The 13,256-nt window shown below is 37.3% G+C and overlaps 1 protein-coding gene across 5 annotated transcripts in view; it reads right to left on the bottom strand.

Moving 5' to 3' along the window:
- MAP2K5 (mitogen-activated protein kinase kinase 5) overlaps positions 1-13,256 on the bottom strand; it is a 273,914-nt gene that overhangs the window by 119,340 nt on the left and 141,318 nt on the right. For all 5 annotated transcript variants that reach the window (XM_047767144.1, XM_047767146.1, XM_047767147.1 and 2 more), the window contains 2 exons: positions 1,060-1,133; positions 49-99 (listed from right to left, as the gene is read on the bottom strand). In XM_047767144.1, coding sequence (XP_047623100.1) covers positions 49-99; positions 1,060-1,133 — 125 coding nt within the window. The remainder of the gene's footprint in view (positions 1-48; positions 100-1,059; positions 1,134-13,256) is intronic.

Genomic DNA, 13,256 nt, shown 5'->3' with positions numbered 1-13,256 from the left:
AGATAAAGATGCTGGCTTTAAATGTTATTTTTGCATAAGTTTACTTACCGCCATATAAGCATTTGTTCCAACATACGTCTTGGCTATAGAATTCACTAGCTATGAGACAAAACAGTCTGTTAGAACAATATAAAGATAATGTGGAAATAAAATGGGCAATTATTCCTCATTTAACCTACAATCATCATTTCTATAAATCAACTAAAAATTATGTAAAAGGGAAGAAATTTATCTACAAAGGCATTAAAAATGATTAAATCTCTCTTTTCTTTTGAATGTGATTTCCAATTTAAACAAGCACAGCATTACAGTTTATAGCAGATAACCTTAAACAATTCACTTAAGCAGGATGCTTATCGCTTTAGTACCCCAAACCCGCCTGATATAAAAAGTCAATTTCAAGTAGAATTTGAACACACTCATTTTTTAGTCAGATGGCTCAAGCTGTGAATGAAGCCCCATGCATTACTAGAATGAAACGAACACTAAATACGCTGGAGGGATAACAGACTTTGACAACTCATAATACAACGATGACCTTCGCTTTGGTCTTCGTGTTTGGCTGAGAGTAAAGGTGGCTGCAATTCAAATCAACATCACAGCACGCTCATGGGTCACTATCACCGGGGTTCTCAGGGGAGGCCCAAAATGGAAATTAATTAAAATTTGTGCTGCACATTGTAATGGCCCTCCACCATTGTTGCTCCCAATATTAATTTTTATTGTGGGCCAGTTGGGCTCCCCAGGCACAGCTCCCACTCTGCCCTCCCTTTTGTCTGGCCAAAACGCTTTCCTATCAAAGCTGCATATCAATGAAGTTTGCTATTCGTAAGTAGTAATTACAATATCAGCAGTTTTTACTGTCATTAAACAATGAACAATCATATTCTGATGAAGGAAACTCGCTTGGAGATTAAAAATGAATAACACAATCCCAGCCGACGAAAAGATGCAGAGTTCTGTTTGTCTGGCAGCTAGGTGATTTTTCAATCCAGCGAGTAGAATGAAAATAGAAAGTGGATGTTACAGACAGCAGAGAGGGAGGAAAAAGAGACCTACCTGAGTGCTAACTCCAAAGTCACACAGCTTGACCTGTCCCCTTGTGTTTACTAGCATATTGGAGGGCTTCACATCTAAAATGGGACCAGAGAAGTCCATGTAACTAATTCCATGTCTACAGTGCTTGTTCAAAAAAAGAAAAAAAAAAAAAACACATACACACATCATACCATATTGCAAAAATGACATCATCTGTTCAACCCGGAATTCTAATCACAAATTTAATGCAAAGCATTTTATTTGGAGGCAAAATGTAAGGTCCTAACTCCATTTCTAATAATTTCTGGTTTCTGTAGAAGCAAGGGTTTATTTATTTCATGTGAAAGTTAAATAAAATCTTGGCTTCCAACAACTGTAAACACACCCATCATTCTATTCCAACTTTCAGGAAACACAGATAAGAAAATGTAATCTTCATGCAAAGAATCTGTACAGAAAGGCTTAGCTGTACTCTCAGTGTGAAACTGCTCCTCCCACCGAAGAATCAGTAGGGCCAAAGGGAAGCCAGCAAGGAAAAGATCATTTCTATATTTGCTGGTAACAGGTTTATCTGGTTGAAACAATGAGAACATGAATGCGGTACTGCTATTTTCTGGTTTTATGTATAAATGTTACTTCAGATAATCCTCAGAAATTGATCTAAAAGATGTGTGTGCATGCGTGCACTTATCAGTCTTTGTTTCATTTATCTTTCTTTTCCTTTATATCATTTTGACTCTTATTAGAGTTACCCAAAGAATTGACATGGGTTTTGCCAAGGCAGTCAGTTGCTAAATAATGACACAAAGGGTTTCTGTGAAGCACTGTCAGTGACAACAATGAACCTATTCAGGAATTCAAGAAGCTCACAAAAACCATGCAAGCAGGATAAGAGCATAGCACTTTTGGTGGTATGGAATAGCACCTGCTTCAACATTTCATTTTCAGTGGTAAAGTGGTCTGGTACAGACCACTTGCTATACTTAATATAACATAAAACCTTAATTGCTCCCAAACTGAACAAGAGACATAATTTTTTATGTAACATCTAAAAAACCCTGTGAGTTAATCTCACTCCAACCATCCACCCTGCAAAGGTTACCCTAAAAAAGTTTCTTGCCAAGAGTAGCTATGTAACTCAAACTTCAAACTCAGTAACCAGTGATTATTGAACCTACTGATCATGTGACAGGAAATGTGCCAGGCACTTTCTCATACATGTGTTCATTTGGTATTGCCTAACACTAGAACGTAAACTCCATGAAGCAGGGACTTTGTCTCTTTTACTGACTATCCTAGCCCCTGAAGGGTGCCAGGCCTACAGTTAGGTGCTTAATAAGTATTTGTTGGCTAGATGAGAATAAATTATTGGAAACCATGAACACACGGTATTATTTTGTTAATGACTCACTCTGTTTCAGCGATCAGGAGTTAGCTGCAGGCCTTGTCTCTGCAGCATGCCCATTCAGATAAGATACGCTATATACTTCCTTTAGGAGGGCTTTCTTTTTGGGTCCAAGTCAGTATGCCTAGGCAGGTGTAAGCTCTTTTTACGAACTGTCTCTTTGCCTCCAGTTCTCCTCAATTTCAATATAAATTTAATCTGCCATCATATTAAATATACCACTTCCACTCTATCATTCTGCTCCTTGAAAAAGAGGTAAAATAGTCCCTGACCTCCAGCCCCAACCCTTAAGAATACGGTTTTGCTTTCAAATGTGCCCTAGTAGTCTGCAGAAAATACACACCATAGACATACATGGTGGACATTCAATAAATTCTGAACTGAAAGAAATGTTAGACTCTACAAAGCTTGGTCTTATTTTCCAAAGCTAATTCTCGCTACAGGCCCTCGACTTTGAATATTTTTCTTCTGGACAATCTGCTTTTCTATAAACTGACAACCTTAAACCACTCTTAAGCCACCACATCAGATGGAGACAGTTAAGGAGCAAATATTCTGAGCCCCAGGAAGAAGGAGCTGCCTGGAAATAATAAAGTACAGTAACATTAGCAAATCCTTAGCTTTAATCAGACACACACTTGACTTAAGTAGATGAATAAGGAACAAAAAAACCTCAAAATTTCTAGATTATATTCTAAAAGGCAAGGTGTAAACAAGAACTTTACAGCATCTTCAGTTCTCCAACATCTTTTTTTACTTATGTGCAAGCCTACTTCATCACTTCTGCCTAGTTTTCAGGAATGCTTTATGTATGAGAGTAGACAGACAGTCATAATCAAAATAACCCTTGTATTCCAACTAGACTGTTTTAGTCACAAGAAGAAAGAAACAAATCCAAAACACCTCATTATTAAGCTTTTGTTCATGCAGTCTGTGTCCCTGACTCTAAAACTCCTGGGTTTAGAAATCCTTCCTCAATAATTTGTTTACCGAATCCTGTCCATCCTTCAGCTCAAGTACCCCCACTTCCCTGTTACCGTGTTCACTCAGGCCACCAAAGCCACTACTTCCTTCGAACTGCTAAAATATTTACTGTCTGTACCATTTTTTAAATTAGTAATTACTTACCATATTTACTGTTATAGATATCACCAAGGAATAAGTTCACAAGGTAGGAATATGCTTTACATAGTTTTGTATGTATCCTGTTTGACGATAGTATCTTGCTTACTGGTTGACAGCTTTCTATAGAAATATACTAAATTTGCTAATATAAGTGTTCCCCTCCCAGCAACATCATTTGAACCTAACAGATCCCTTTAAGACAAATCAATGGCTTCAGGCTAGGAGACAGAAGAGTTGGATTTTAGTCTTTTGGGCCCTGCCACAAATTTGGCATGTGACTTTTTAGTTTTCACCTCTGTAGGCAGACAATAAAAGTCATTGTATCTATCTTAACTGAGGATTAGATGAGATAATGAATGTAAAATAGCTTTTAAACAGTCACATGTTCTACAAGTACAAGGTATTATTATTATCCACTGGCAATCAACCAGGCTACAAAAAGTGTTGTATTTCATGACATTTAGTCAATAAGTTCTGCTGCTACTGCAGTAAATTTAGGCTGTGTTTGGGTAAAATACTAGTTGAAAGAAAATAATTTCCAAAGCCTACTAAGTAGAACAATCCAACCAATTTGATGTTTATGAGGAGTCATTTCTGCCAGACTATATGTACTCATTCCTTGGCAAGGCCACTGAACTGGTCTCCCTATTTTTATACTTGCTCTACTATAGTCTTTGTTGAACACAGTAGCTAAAGTGATCCTTTTAAAACCTAAATCAGACTATGTCACTTTCCTGCCTAAAACCTCCAAGGGTTTTCCAACTCAATGCAAGATACAGAACTCAGGAAGTCTTCAAGGCCTCCTCTGAGCTGGCCCCTACCCTATTCACTCTGCTTCATCTCACTGGCCTCTCAGCCATACATGCTTTGTAGTTCCATGTCCCTGGCACACACTTCTCCCATATATATGTTACCCGCTCCTTTACTTTTTTATAAATTTCAGTTCAAATGTTACCCTTTTAAGAGAAACCTTCCTCAACCACCTACTATGAACAGCAATATCTTCCCATGCAGACATTCTCTTTCCCTGTTCTCTGTTTCAACGTTCTTCTTAGCACTTAGCACACACTACATCTGTATGTGTAAAGCTGTGCACACTCAGCCCTCCTCTCTTGAAGGAAAGCTCCATGAATGCAGAGACTTGATCTGTTTTGTTCATTCCTCTATTTAGAACGGTGCCTGGTATGGATAAGGAACAATGTCTGTTGAACAAGTGGTCAATGAATAATTCCACAAGCAGATGGGCAAACATGCTCACCTGGAAAAGCATAAATTTGGCCTGAGGAGGAACTGTATCTTTTCCACTTAATGGCATATACTTCAGAGTACATTTCACTATTAATTAACCCATTTGTAAACGGTATTTTTCATTTTGAGAAGAACCTATGGACCTTCAAGAATACTCAATCAACAAATATTTACTGGTACCTTAGTATGTGCCAGATATGACAGTAGGTGCCATGGAGAGAAGGATGAGTAAGACCTGGAGAATGCAGGCCAAGGAACTGCTGGTATATATTTTGAGCAATAATTGTGCACATGAGATTTCAGGATAATAACATTCTTATGTATATTTTGAACAGGATTTTCTTCCTGAACAATTGGTATGCTTCCTATTATAAAAACAATGAGGTATGTAGCTAGACAGCTCCCAAGCCTGGCTGTGCATTAAAAATAAACAACTGGAGTTCCTGTCATGGTGCAGCGGAAAGGAATCTGACTAGGAACCATGAGGTTGCAGGTTCAATCCCTGGCCTCGCTCAGTGGGTTAAGGATCCGGCGTTGCCTTGAGCTGTGGTATAGGTCACAGATGTGGCTCAAATACATCATTGCTGTGGCTCCAGCGTAGGCTGGCAGCTGTAGCTCTGATTAGACCCCTAACCTGGGAACCTCCATGTGCTGTGGGTGCAGTCCTAAAGAGACAAAAAATAAAAAAATAAAAAAACAAAAATAAACAACCTTTTTGGGTTCCATCTCAGATCTACTGAATCAGAAACTAATCTAACATGTCCTAGTCTTCAGGCCAGCATTTAGAAAAGACCAACATAACCTGCTGTATTTCCCTCTGATTTAACTGCTGGCAACTTCAGAATATCTGAAGAGAAATTTCATCTATTGTTGAACTTTATTTTTTGAAATCAATATTACCATAATTTTGAATATACAGTTTAATAAGTTTGGCAAATATCCATGTAATTACACCACAGTTAAGATAGGAAACATTCATGTCACTCCCCAAAGTTCCCTGTGCCTCTTTACAGGCAACTCCACCCTGACCTCTGGCAACCACTGATTGGTTTCTGTTATTTTTAGATTATTCTTGCCTTTCCTACATATATTATAAACCCACAATATACTGTTATAATTTTTGGTTTAAAGAGTCTGATGATTAGTGTTTGGATGGTATCTCTCTGTCATTAATATTTCAAGCAGTGATCTTGCAGATAGTACACAGTTGGGTCTTACTTTTTAAACCAACCTGATAATTTGTGCTTTTCATCGAAGTATTGAGACTATTCACATTTAATATAATTAATGATATGGCTGACTTCAACTCTACTGTCTTATTATCAATCCCATCTGTTGCTTGTTCTTTTTTTCTTCTTTCATTGCCCTTTTTCTCAATTAGCTGGACTCTTTAGCATTCCACTGATTTCTACTGTTGGCTTCTAAGCCAGAAGGTGGCAAACTTTCTGTAATGACCCATAATTCAGGGGTTGAGAATCACATGTTTTTTGTTCTAACTACTCAGTTTTGCCATTATAGTGCAGAAGCAATCATAGGCAATATGTAAGTGAATGGGCATGGCTGTTTTCCATTAGTATATGTTTACAAAAACAGGTAGTGACCCAAATTTGGCATGTGGGCTAAAGTCTGCCAGCCAATTTGAAGGTTTTCTTTTGTTTTTTAAATGATTATTTCAGTTTTAAATGGGCAATATGTTTCTTAATCTCTCACAGTATACTTTCAAATAATATTAGGGTATTCAATTTATAATGTAAGAACCTCAGAACAGTATGTTTCCATTTTCTTCCCTCCCATCCTTTGTGCTACTGTTACATACCACCATTCTTCTATGTATGTCATAAACTCCACAATATAGTAACTTTACTTTTGCTTTAAATAATTAAAAAAAGTTTAGTGCTGCTTTTTAAAAACTTTTAAAGAAAAAAGTCTCATATATCTACATGTATACCACTTTTGGTGCTATTTATTCCTTTGTGTTGATCTAACCCTGTATCTGGTATCATTTTCCTTCTGCCTAAATAACTTCCTCTAACATTTCTTACAATGCTACTCTATTGGAAATAAATTTTCTCTGCACTGTTTGCCTTGAAAAGTCTCTATTTAGCTGTTATTTGGAAAAATATATTTACCATAGAATTCAGGATTCATAGGGCTTTCTTTTATTCACCATTTTAATGTCTTTTCACTGTCTTCTGGCTTGCATGGCTTCTGACAAGAAGTCCACTGTCATTCCTATTTTCATGTCTCTCTATTTAATGTATTATATTTACTCTGAATATTTTAAAGATTTTAAAAATCACTAGCTTTCAAATGTCTTATTTTGATATACTTTTGGTATGGTTTTGTGTTTATCCTGGTTAAAGTTTGTTGGGCTTCTTAGATCTCTCGGTTTATGGGTTTCAACAAATTAGGAAAGTTTGGGGGCATTATTTCTTCAAATTATTTTATGTTCCCTTTCTTCCAACTTTCATTCTGAGACGCCAATTATACATATATCTTAGACTTCTGATACTGTTACAAAGGTCACTTAGGCTGTGCTATTTTTTTTAGTCTCTTTTTTCTTTGCAGTAATTTTAGATAATTTCTCTCTCTAACATCAAGATCACAAAATGTTTCTTTTGCAGTGTCTAATCTATTGTTAATTCCATCAAGTGAAATTCTTATTTTATTTTTCGTATCTAGAAGTTCCACTTGGTTCTTTTTTTATGTCTTCCACCTCTCACCTCATAATGCTCATGCTTTCCTTGAAATCCTTGAGAGTAATTATAATAACTAAAGTCCTTGTCTGCTAAGTCAGGGAGTGGGGAGATTCCTTTCTATTGACTGTTCTCCTGGTTATGGTCTTTCATCTATTAGCAAAAGAAAATTCCTTTTTTCGCATAATAATTTTGTTAAATCCCAGATACTCTCAATCTTATGCTGTTGAATGAATTTGTCATAATCCTTTAAAGAGTGTTAACCTTCATACTGGCAGGTAGTTAACTTACGAGCAGTTACTCTTGCAGATAACCAGATCATTTTGAGTCTTATTTTGGAATTTTTCTATATTGAAGGCCCAAATCAACCCTTACTCTGGAACTAGTTTAGCCCTAGTATTAAAGCATGAACATTCTAAAGTTTCTCCTGAAAGCTCCAAACTATTCAAAAAAGTCTCTACTCTGACTGGTTAGAATTTTTTTTTTCCTCTTTTAGCTGCACCCACAACATGTGGAAGTTCCCAAGCCAGGGACTGAAACTATGACATAGCAGCAATCTGAGCCACAGCAGTGACAATACTGTATCCTTAACCTGCTGAGCCACTGGGAAACTCCTGGCTGGTTTGAATTTTTAAAATTCAACCTCGTGTAAGCTTTGGAACTTGTTTACCTTATAGATTCCCAGGAATTTTCATTTCCAGACTAAGGAAGGGGATGGGAGGGGAAGGTATTACTTTTTCTGAGAAACGCCTATTGACCATTCTACTCTTCATAGTTAAATAAACCACCATAATAGAAGTTATTTTAGTATGTCAAAATGTCTGAAAGAGTTTTTCTGGAGCCATCATTTAGTTTGCATCTCTATAAGCTTAATTCTTCCATATGCCAAAGAGTCCAAAATGATGTTAGACGTCATCCAGTCCTGGAGTTCCCATTGAGGCTCAGCGGAAACGAATCCGACTAGTATCCGTGAGATGCAGGTTTGATCCCTGGCCTCACTCGGTGGGTTAAGGATCCGGTGTTGCCACTAGCTGTGGTGTTGGCTGCAGAAGTGGCTCGGATCCCACACCTCGGCTAGCAGCTGCAGCTCCAATTCGACCCCTAGCCTGGGAAGCTCCGTATGTCTCAGGTACAGCCCGGAAAGCAAAAACAAAAACAAAAACAAAAACACCTTATTTTTTGTCTTTTGTTCATTGTTTTAACCTTATATTGTAAACTGCCTCAAATTCTTTTTCAAAATAAATAGGATATAAATAGTATTAAGACTTTATTTGGTTAGGCTAAATCTGAATTCATATGACAATCTGAAGCAAATGGAATCTTTTAAAATGTTGGAATGAGCACAGCTCCTCTGATTTAAGTTTTACTTTATCTAAATAAAACATTCTACCTTATATCTGAGGTATCAACAATCCCAGTATATAGTCACTGAACTTATATCATTTCCATGTTTTCATTTAAAACATGCCAATTCTATAATTCTCCAGAATAGCTCCAGGAATACTAAAACAATTTGTAGTTGTAATGTGGCTTATTTTCAACTTCTTTCCAAGTAATAAACAACACAACAGATTAGGCAAGAAAGATTACTTTTAAGGAGAGAGTTCTACCTATGCTTATTTTAAAGCAATCTCAACTGATGGAAAAGACACAGCAACTCAGATCATACAGCTTTTCATTAAACTCACTTAAAAATATTGTAGCCTTTCTTCTGTAAGCAAAGCACAGAAAAGACAAGTCATTAAGGTGACTGATTATAAATGGCAACCGTCAGGGCAGATGTAAGTCATTTTGGTTTAATCAGGCCATTAATTATTAGGGTTTATCAATTAGTTTTATTGAAGGCAAGGGAGCTTAAATGAATAGTAGGGCATTGATTTTAACTGAGACATTTTCTAAGAGAAAATACAAATGAAGTGTATAGAATCTGAAATTACATACTGGTCCTTTTCATACCACTAAAAAGAAATAAGCTTCATCTAGTATAAACCATAAGCCTTTAGTGAAAAACCAAATTAACTCTAGTATTTATGCATTACGTATAAAATAACATGTTTTAGTGTTCCCTAATTTGAGGTTTGGTTTTAATTTGTTTCGGCCAGGAGGTCACTATCATGTGGGAGAAAGTGAAATGAAGGTACAATAAAAAGTGACTAATTTTGGTTTTTTTTGGGGGGGGTTGTTTACTTTTTTGACCACACCTGTAGCATATAGATGTTCACAGGCCAGGGACTGAAACCAAGCTGCATCTGCGATGCCACATCTATAGCAATGCCAGATCCTTAACCCATGGTGCCAGGCTGGGGATCAAATCAGCAACACCACAGAGACAAGCTTGATCACTAACCCACTGTGCCAAAGCAGGAATGCCATGACTTATTTTTAATATCACATATTTCCTATCTTCTTTCATTTAAAATAATCAGTCATTTTACACAGATTTTTATAGAAATCAGTATGGATTTCTGTTGGCCAGATCCTTTCAGAAAAAGTAGAGATGACATGGATAGAGTGGGTGAGAGACAGTGTCTGAGTATATGATGTATAAGACCAAGCATGATATCTGATCTTCCTACACTGACAAGGTTAATGAAAATTAAGTGAGACTATGTGCTCAGCAGTGCCTGTCAAAGAGCTGGATGGAGCTCAATGAATTGTTGAATAACTAAATAGGAGAAGCACTTTGTAAACTTGAATGCACTATATATACTAGAAGCTACTGCATTGTAGAACTGGTAATGCCAATGATTCTTAGCCTAGAAAGTCAGGATGTGGATCACCTAATAGACTAGACCAGGCCCAAATGCTAAATAAAGTTCACTTTCATTATATAAGCTCTACCTGAAGGCAGACTTCTTCCAGAAAATCAAGTACTGTTTACAGAAGCTTTAACAATTATCCAAATCACGTATATCTCCTGTTGCAATATTTTCCCACTCCTTCAAGTGAGATTTCACAGTAAGCTGGGCTTTTTAATGATGGTATAAAAAATATTTGACCTGCAGCAGTGAGAGCCCATGTAGATAACAGGTGGTTATGATACAGTTCTGTTTCATAATCTGAAGTCCTTAGAAAATTATTAGAAAAATATTAGGGAGTGGGAAAAATAGAAAAACTTCCAAATAGGATATGAATGTCATACAGAAGACAGTGGTAGATGGTTTTCTACAGGAGTCTGTAAATAAAAGTCAGCCTGAGAGTTCCCATTGTGGTGCAGTAGAAACAAATCTGACTAGTATCCACGAGGATGCAGATTTGATCCCTGGCCTCGCTCAGTGGGTCGGGGATTGAGCGCTGCCATGAGCTGTGGTGTGCACTGCAGATGCAGCTCGGATCCTGCATTGCTGTGGCTGTGGTGCAGGGTGGCAGCTATAGCTCCAATTCAACCCCTATCCTGGGAACTTCCACATGCTGCAAGTGCAGCCCCCAAAAAGCAAATAAAAGAAAATAAATAATAAATAAATAAAAATCGGCCTTAAAATTTCTTTAAAAATTAGGAGTTCCCCTTACGGCTCAGCAGAAATGAACCTGACTAGTATCCATGAGGGCATAGGTTTGATCCCTGGCCTCACTCAGTGGGTGACAGATCCAGCATTGCCATAGGCTGTGGCATAGGTTACAGTTGTGGCTTGGATCCCATGTTGCTGTGGCTGTGGCCAGCAGCTACAGCTCCGATTTGACCCCTAGCCTGGGAACTTCAATGTGCCATGGGTGTGGTCCTAAAAAGCAAAAAAAAAGGAAAAAAGTTTCTTTAAAAATTAAATGTAAACCTACCATATAATCTTTGGTCACTTTCTTATTTTATCTTTAACAAAGTATGAAACATCAGTTAATTACACAGATAATATACTACGTATCAATGGTAAACAGTTATTTCTCCTCAAAATTGATGTGTGCTAGTTGACCTGATCCACTGTAATTACATACATTTAAAAAAAGATACTTACCACCCTCAGGTATCTGTTCAGGAGAAGTGAAAACATAGTACCAAATAAACACAAATACGAAGAACAGCATTATTCATAAGTGACCCAAACTAGATATAATCCAATGTCCTCCTACTGGTAAATGGATAAACAAAATGTGATATATCCATTCAACGGAATACTATTCAGGGAGTTCCCATCATGGCTCAGCAGTAAGGAACCTGACTAGTATCCATGAGATGCAGGATCTTGGGCCTTGCTCAGTGGGTTAAGGATCTGGTATTGCTGCGAGCTACAGTGTAGGTCACAGACGTGGACTGGATTTGGCATTGCTGTGGCTGTGGCGTAGGCTGGAAGCTGCAGCTCCGATTGGACCCCTAGCCTGGTAACTTCCATATGCCTCGGGGGGCCCCTAAAAAAGCAAAAAGAAAAAAAAAGGAATACTATTCAGCAACAAAGGGGAAAGAAAAAACTATAATAAGGGACAAAGAAGCATTACATATCGATAAAAAGATCAATCCAACAAGAAAATATTTATAAATATATATAAATAAATAAATAAAGCTAATGTTAACAGACCTAAAAAAGGAGAAATAGACAGCAATACAGTAATAGCAGGGACTTTAAATGACATGTTAGACCAGATGGACTTAACAAATACATACAGAACAGAACAATCAAAAACAATGGGGAGTTCCCATCATGGCTCAGTGGTTAACGAATCTGACTGGAGCCATAAGATTGTGTGTTTGATCCCTGGCCTTGCTCAGAGGGTTGGGGATCCGGCATTGCCGTGGGCTGTGGTGTGGGTTAAGGACATGGCTTGGATCCCTCGTTGTTGTGGCTCTAGAGTGGGCCGGCAGCTACGGCTCCAATTGGACCCCTAGCCTGGGAACCTCAATGTGCCACAGGTAAGGCCCTGGAAAGGACAAAAAAAAAAAAAAAAAAAAAAGGAATATGCATTCTTCTCAAGCGCACTTGAATATTCTGCAGGAAAGATCACATGTTAGGCCATAAACCAAGTGTTAACAAATTTAAGAAGATTAAAACCATATCAGGTTGTCTTTTCCAACCACAGTGGTAGGAAAACAGATATCAATCACAAGAAGAAAACTGGAAAATTAGTGAAGACTAAATAATATGCTACTGGGTCAATAAAGAAATCAAAAGAAGAATAAAAAACTACCTTGAGACCAATGAAAATGGAAATACAACATACTAAAAATTATGGGACATAGGAAAGCAGCTCTAATGGGGAAGGATTGATAGTGATAAATAAGCAACCTAACTTTAGACTTCAAAGAACAAGAAAAAGAAGAACAAAGCCCAAAGTTATAAGGAAGGAAACAGCAAAGGTCAAAGCAGAAATAAATGAAATAGAAACTAAAAAGACAAAAGACAAAAAAAAATCAATGAAAGCAAAACATGGTTCTTTGAAAGACAAACAAAAAGAACAAATCTTGGAGCTCCCTGGTAGCCTAGAAGTTAAGGATTTGGCATTGTCGCTGCTATAGCTCAGGTTCAATCCATGGCCTGGGAAGTACCATATGCTGCAGAAATGCCCCTCTCACCAAAGACAAACCTTTAGCTAGACTAAGAACAAAAGAGATAGGGCTCATAAAATCAGAAAAGGAAGAAAAGTTACACCTGAAACCACAGAAATAAAAAGGATAAGAGACTACTATGAACAATTATAAACCAACAAACTGGGCAACCTAGAAAAAAATGGATAAACTCCTACAAATATATAAACTTCCTAGACTGAATCATGAAGAAACAGAAAATCTAAACTGTTGTGTTTCTATACACTAATAATGA

Source organism: Phacochoerus africanus, chromosome 2 (assembly GCF_016906955.1).
Source record: "Phacochoerus africanus isolate WHEZ1 chromosome 2, ROS_Pafr_v1, whole genome shotgun sequence".
NCBI classification, from domain to species: domain Eukaryota; kingdom Metazoa; phylum Chordata; class Mammalia; order Artiodactyla; family Suidae; genus Phacochoerus; species Phacochoerus africanus.
Note: the sequence above shows the minus strand (reverse complement) of the source record. Positions and strands in the feature narration are given on the sequence as shown.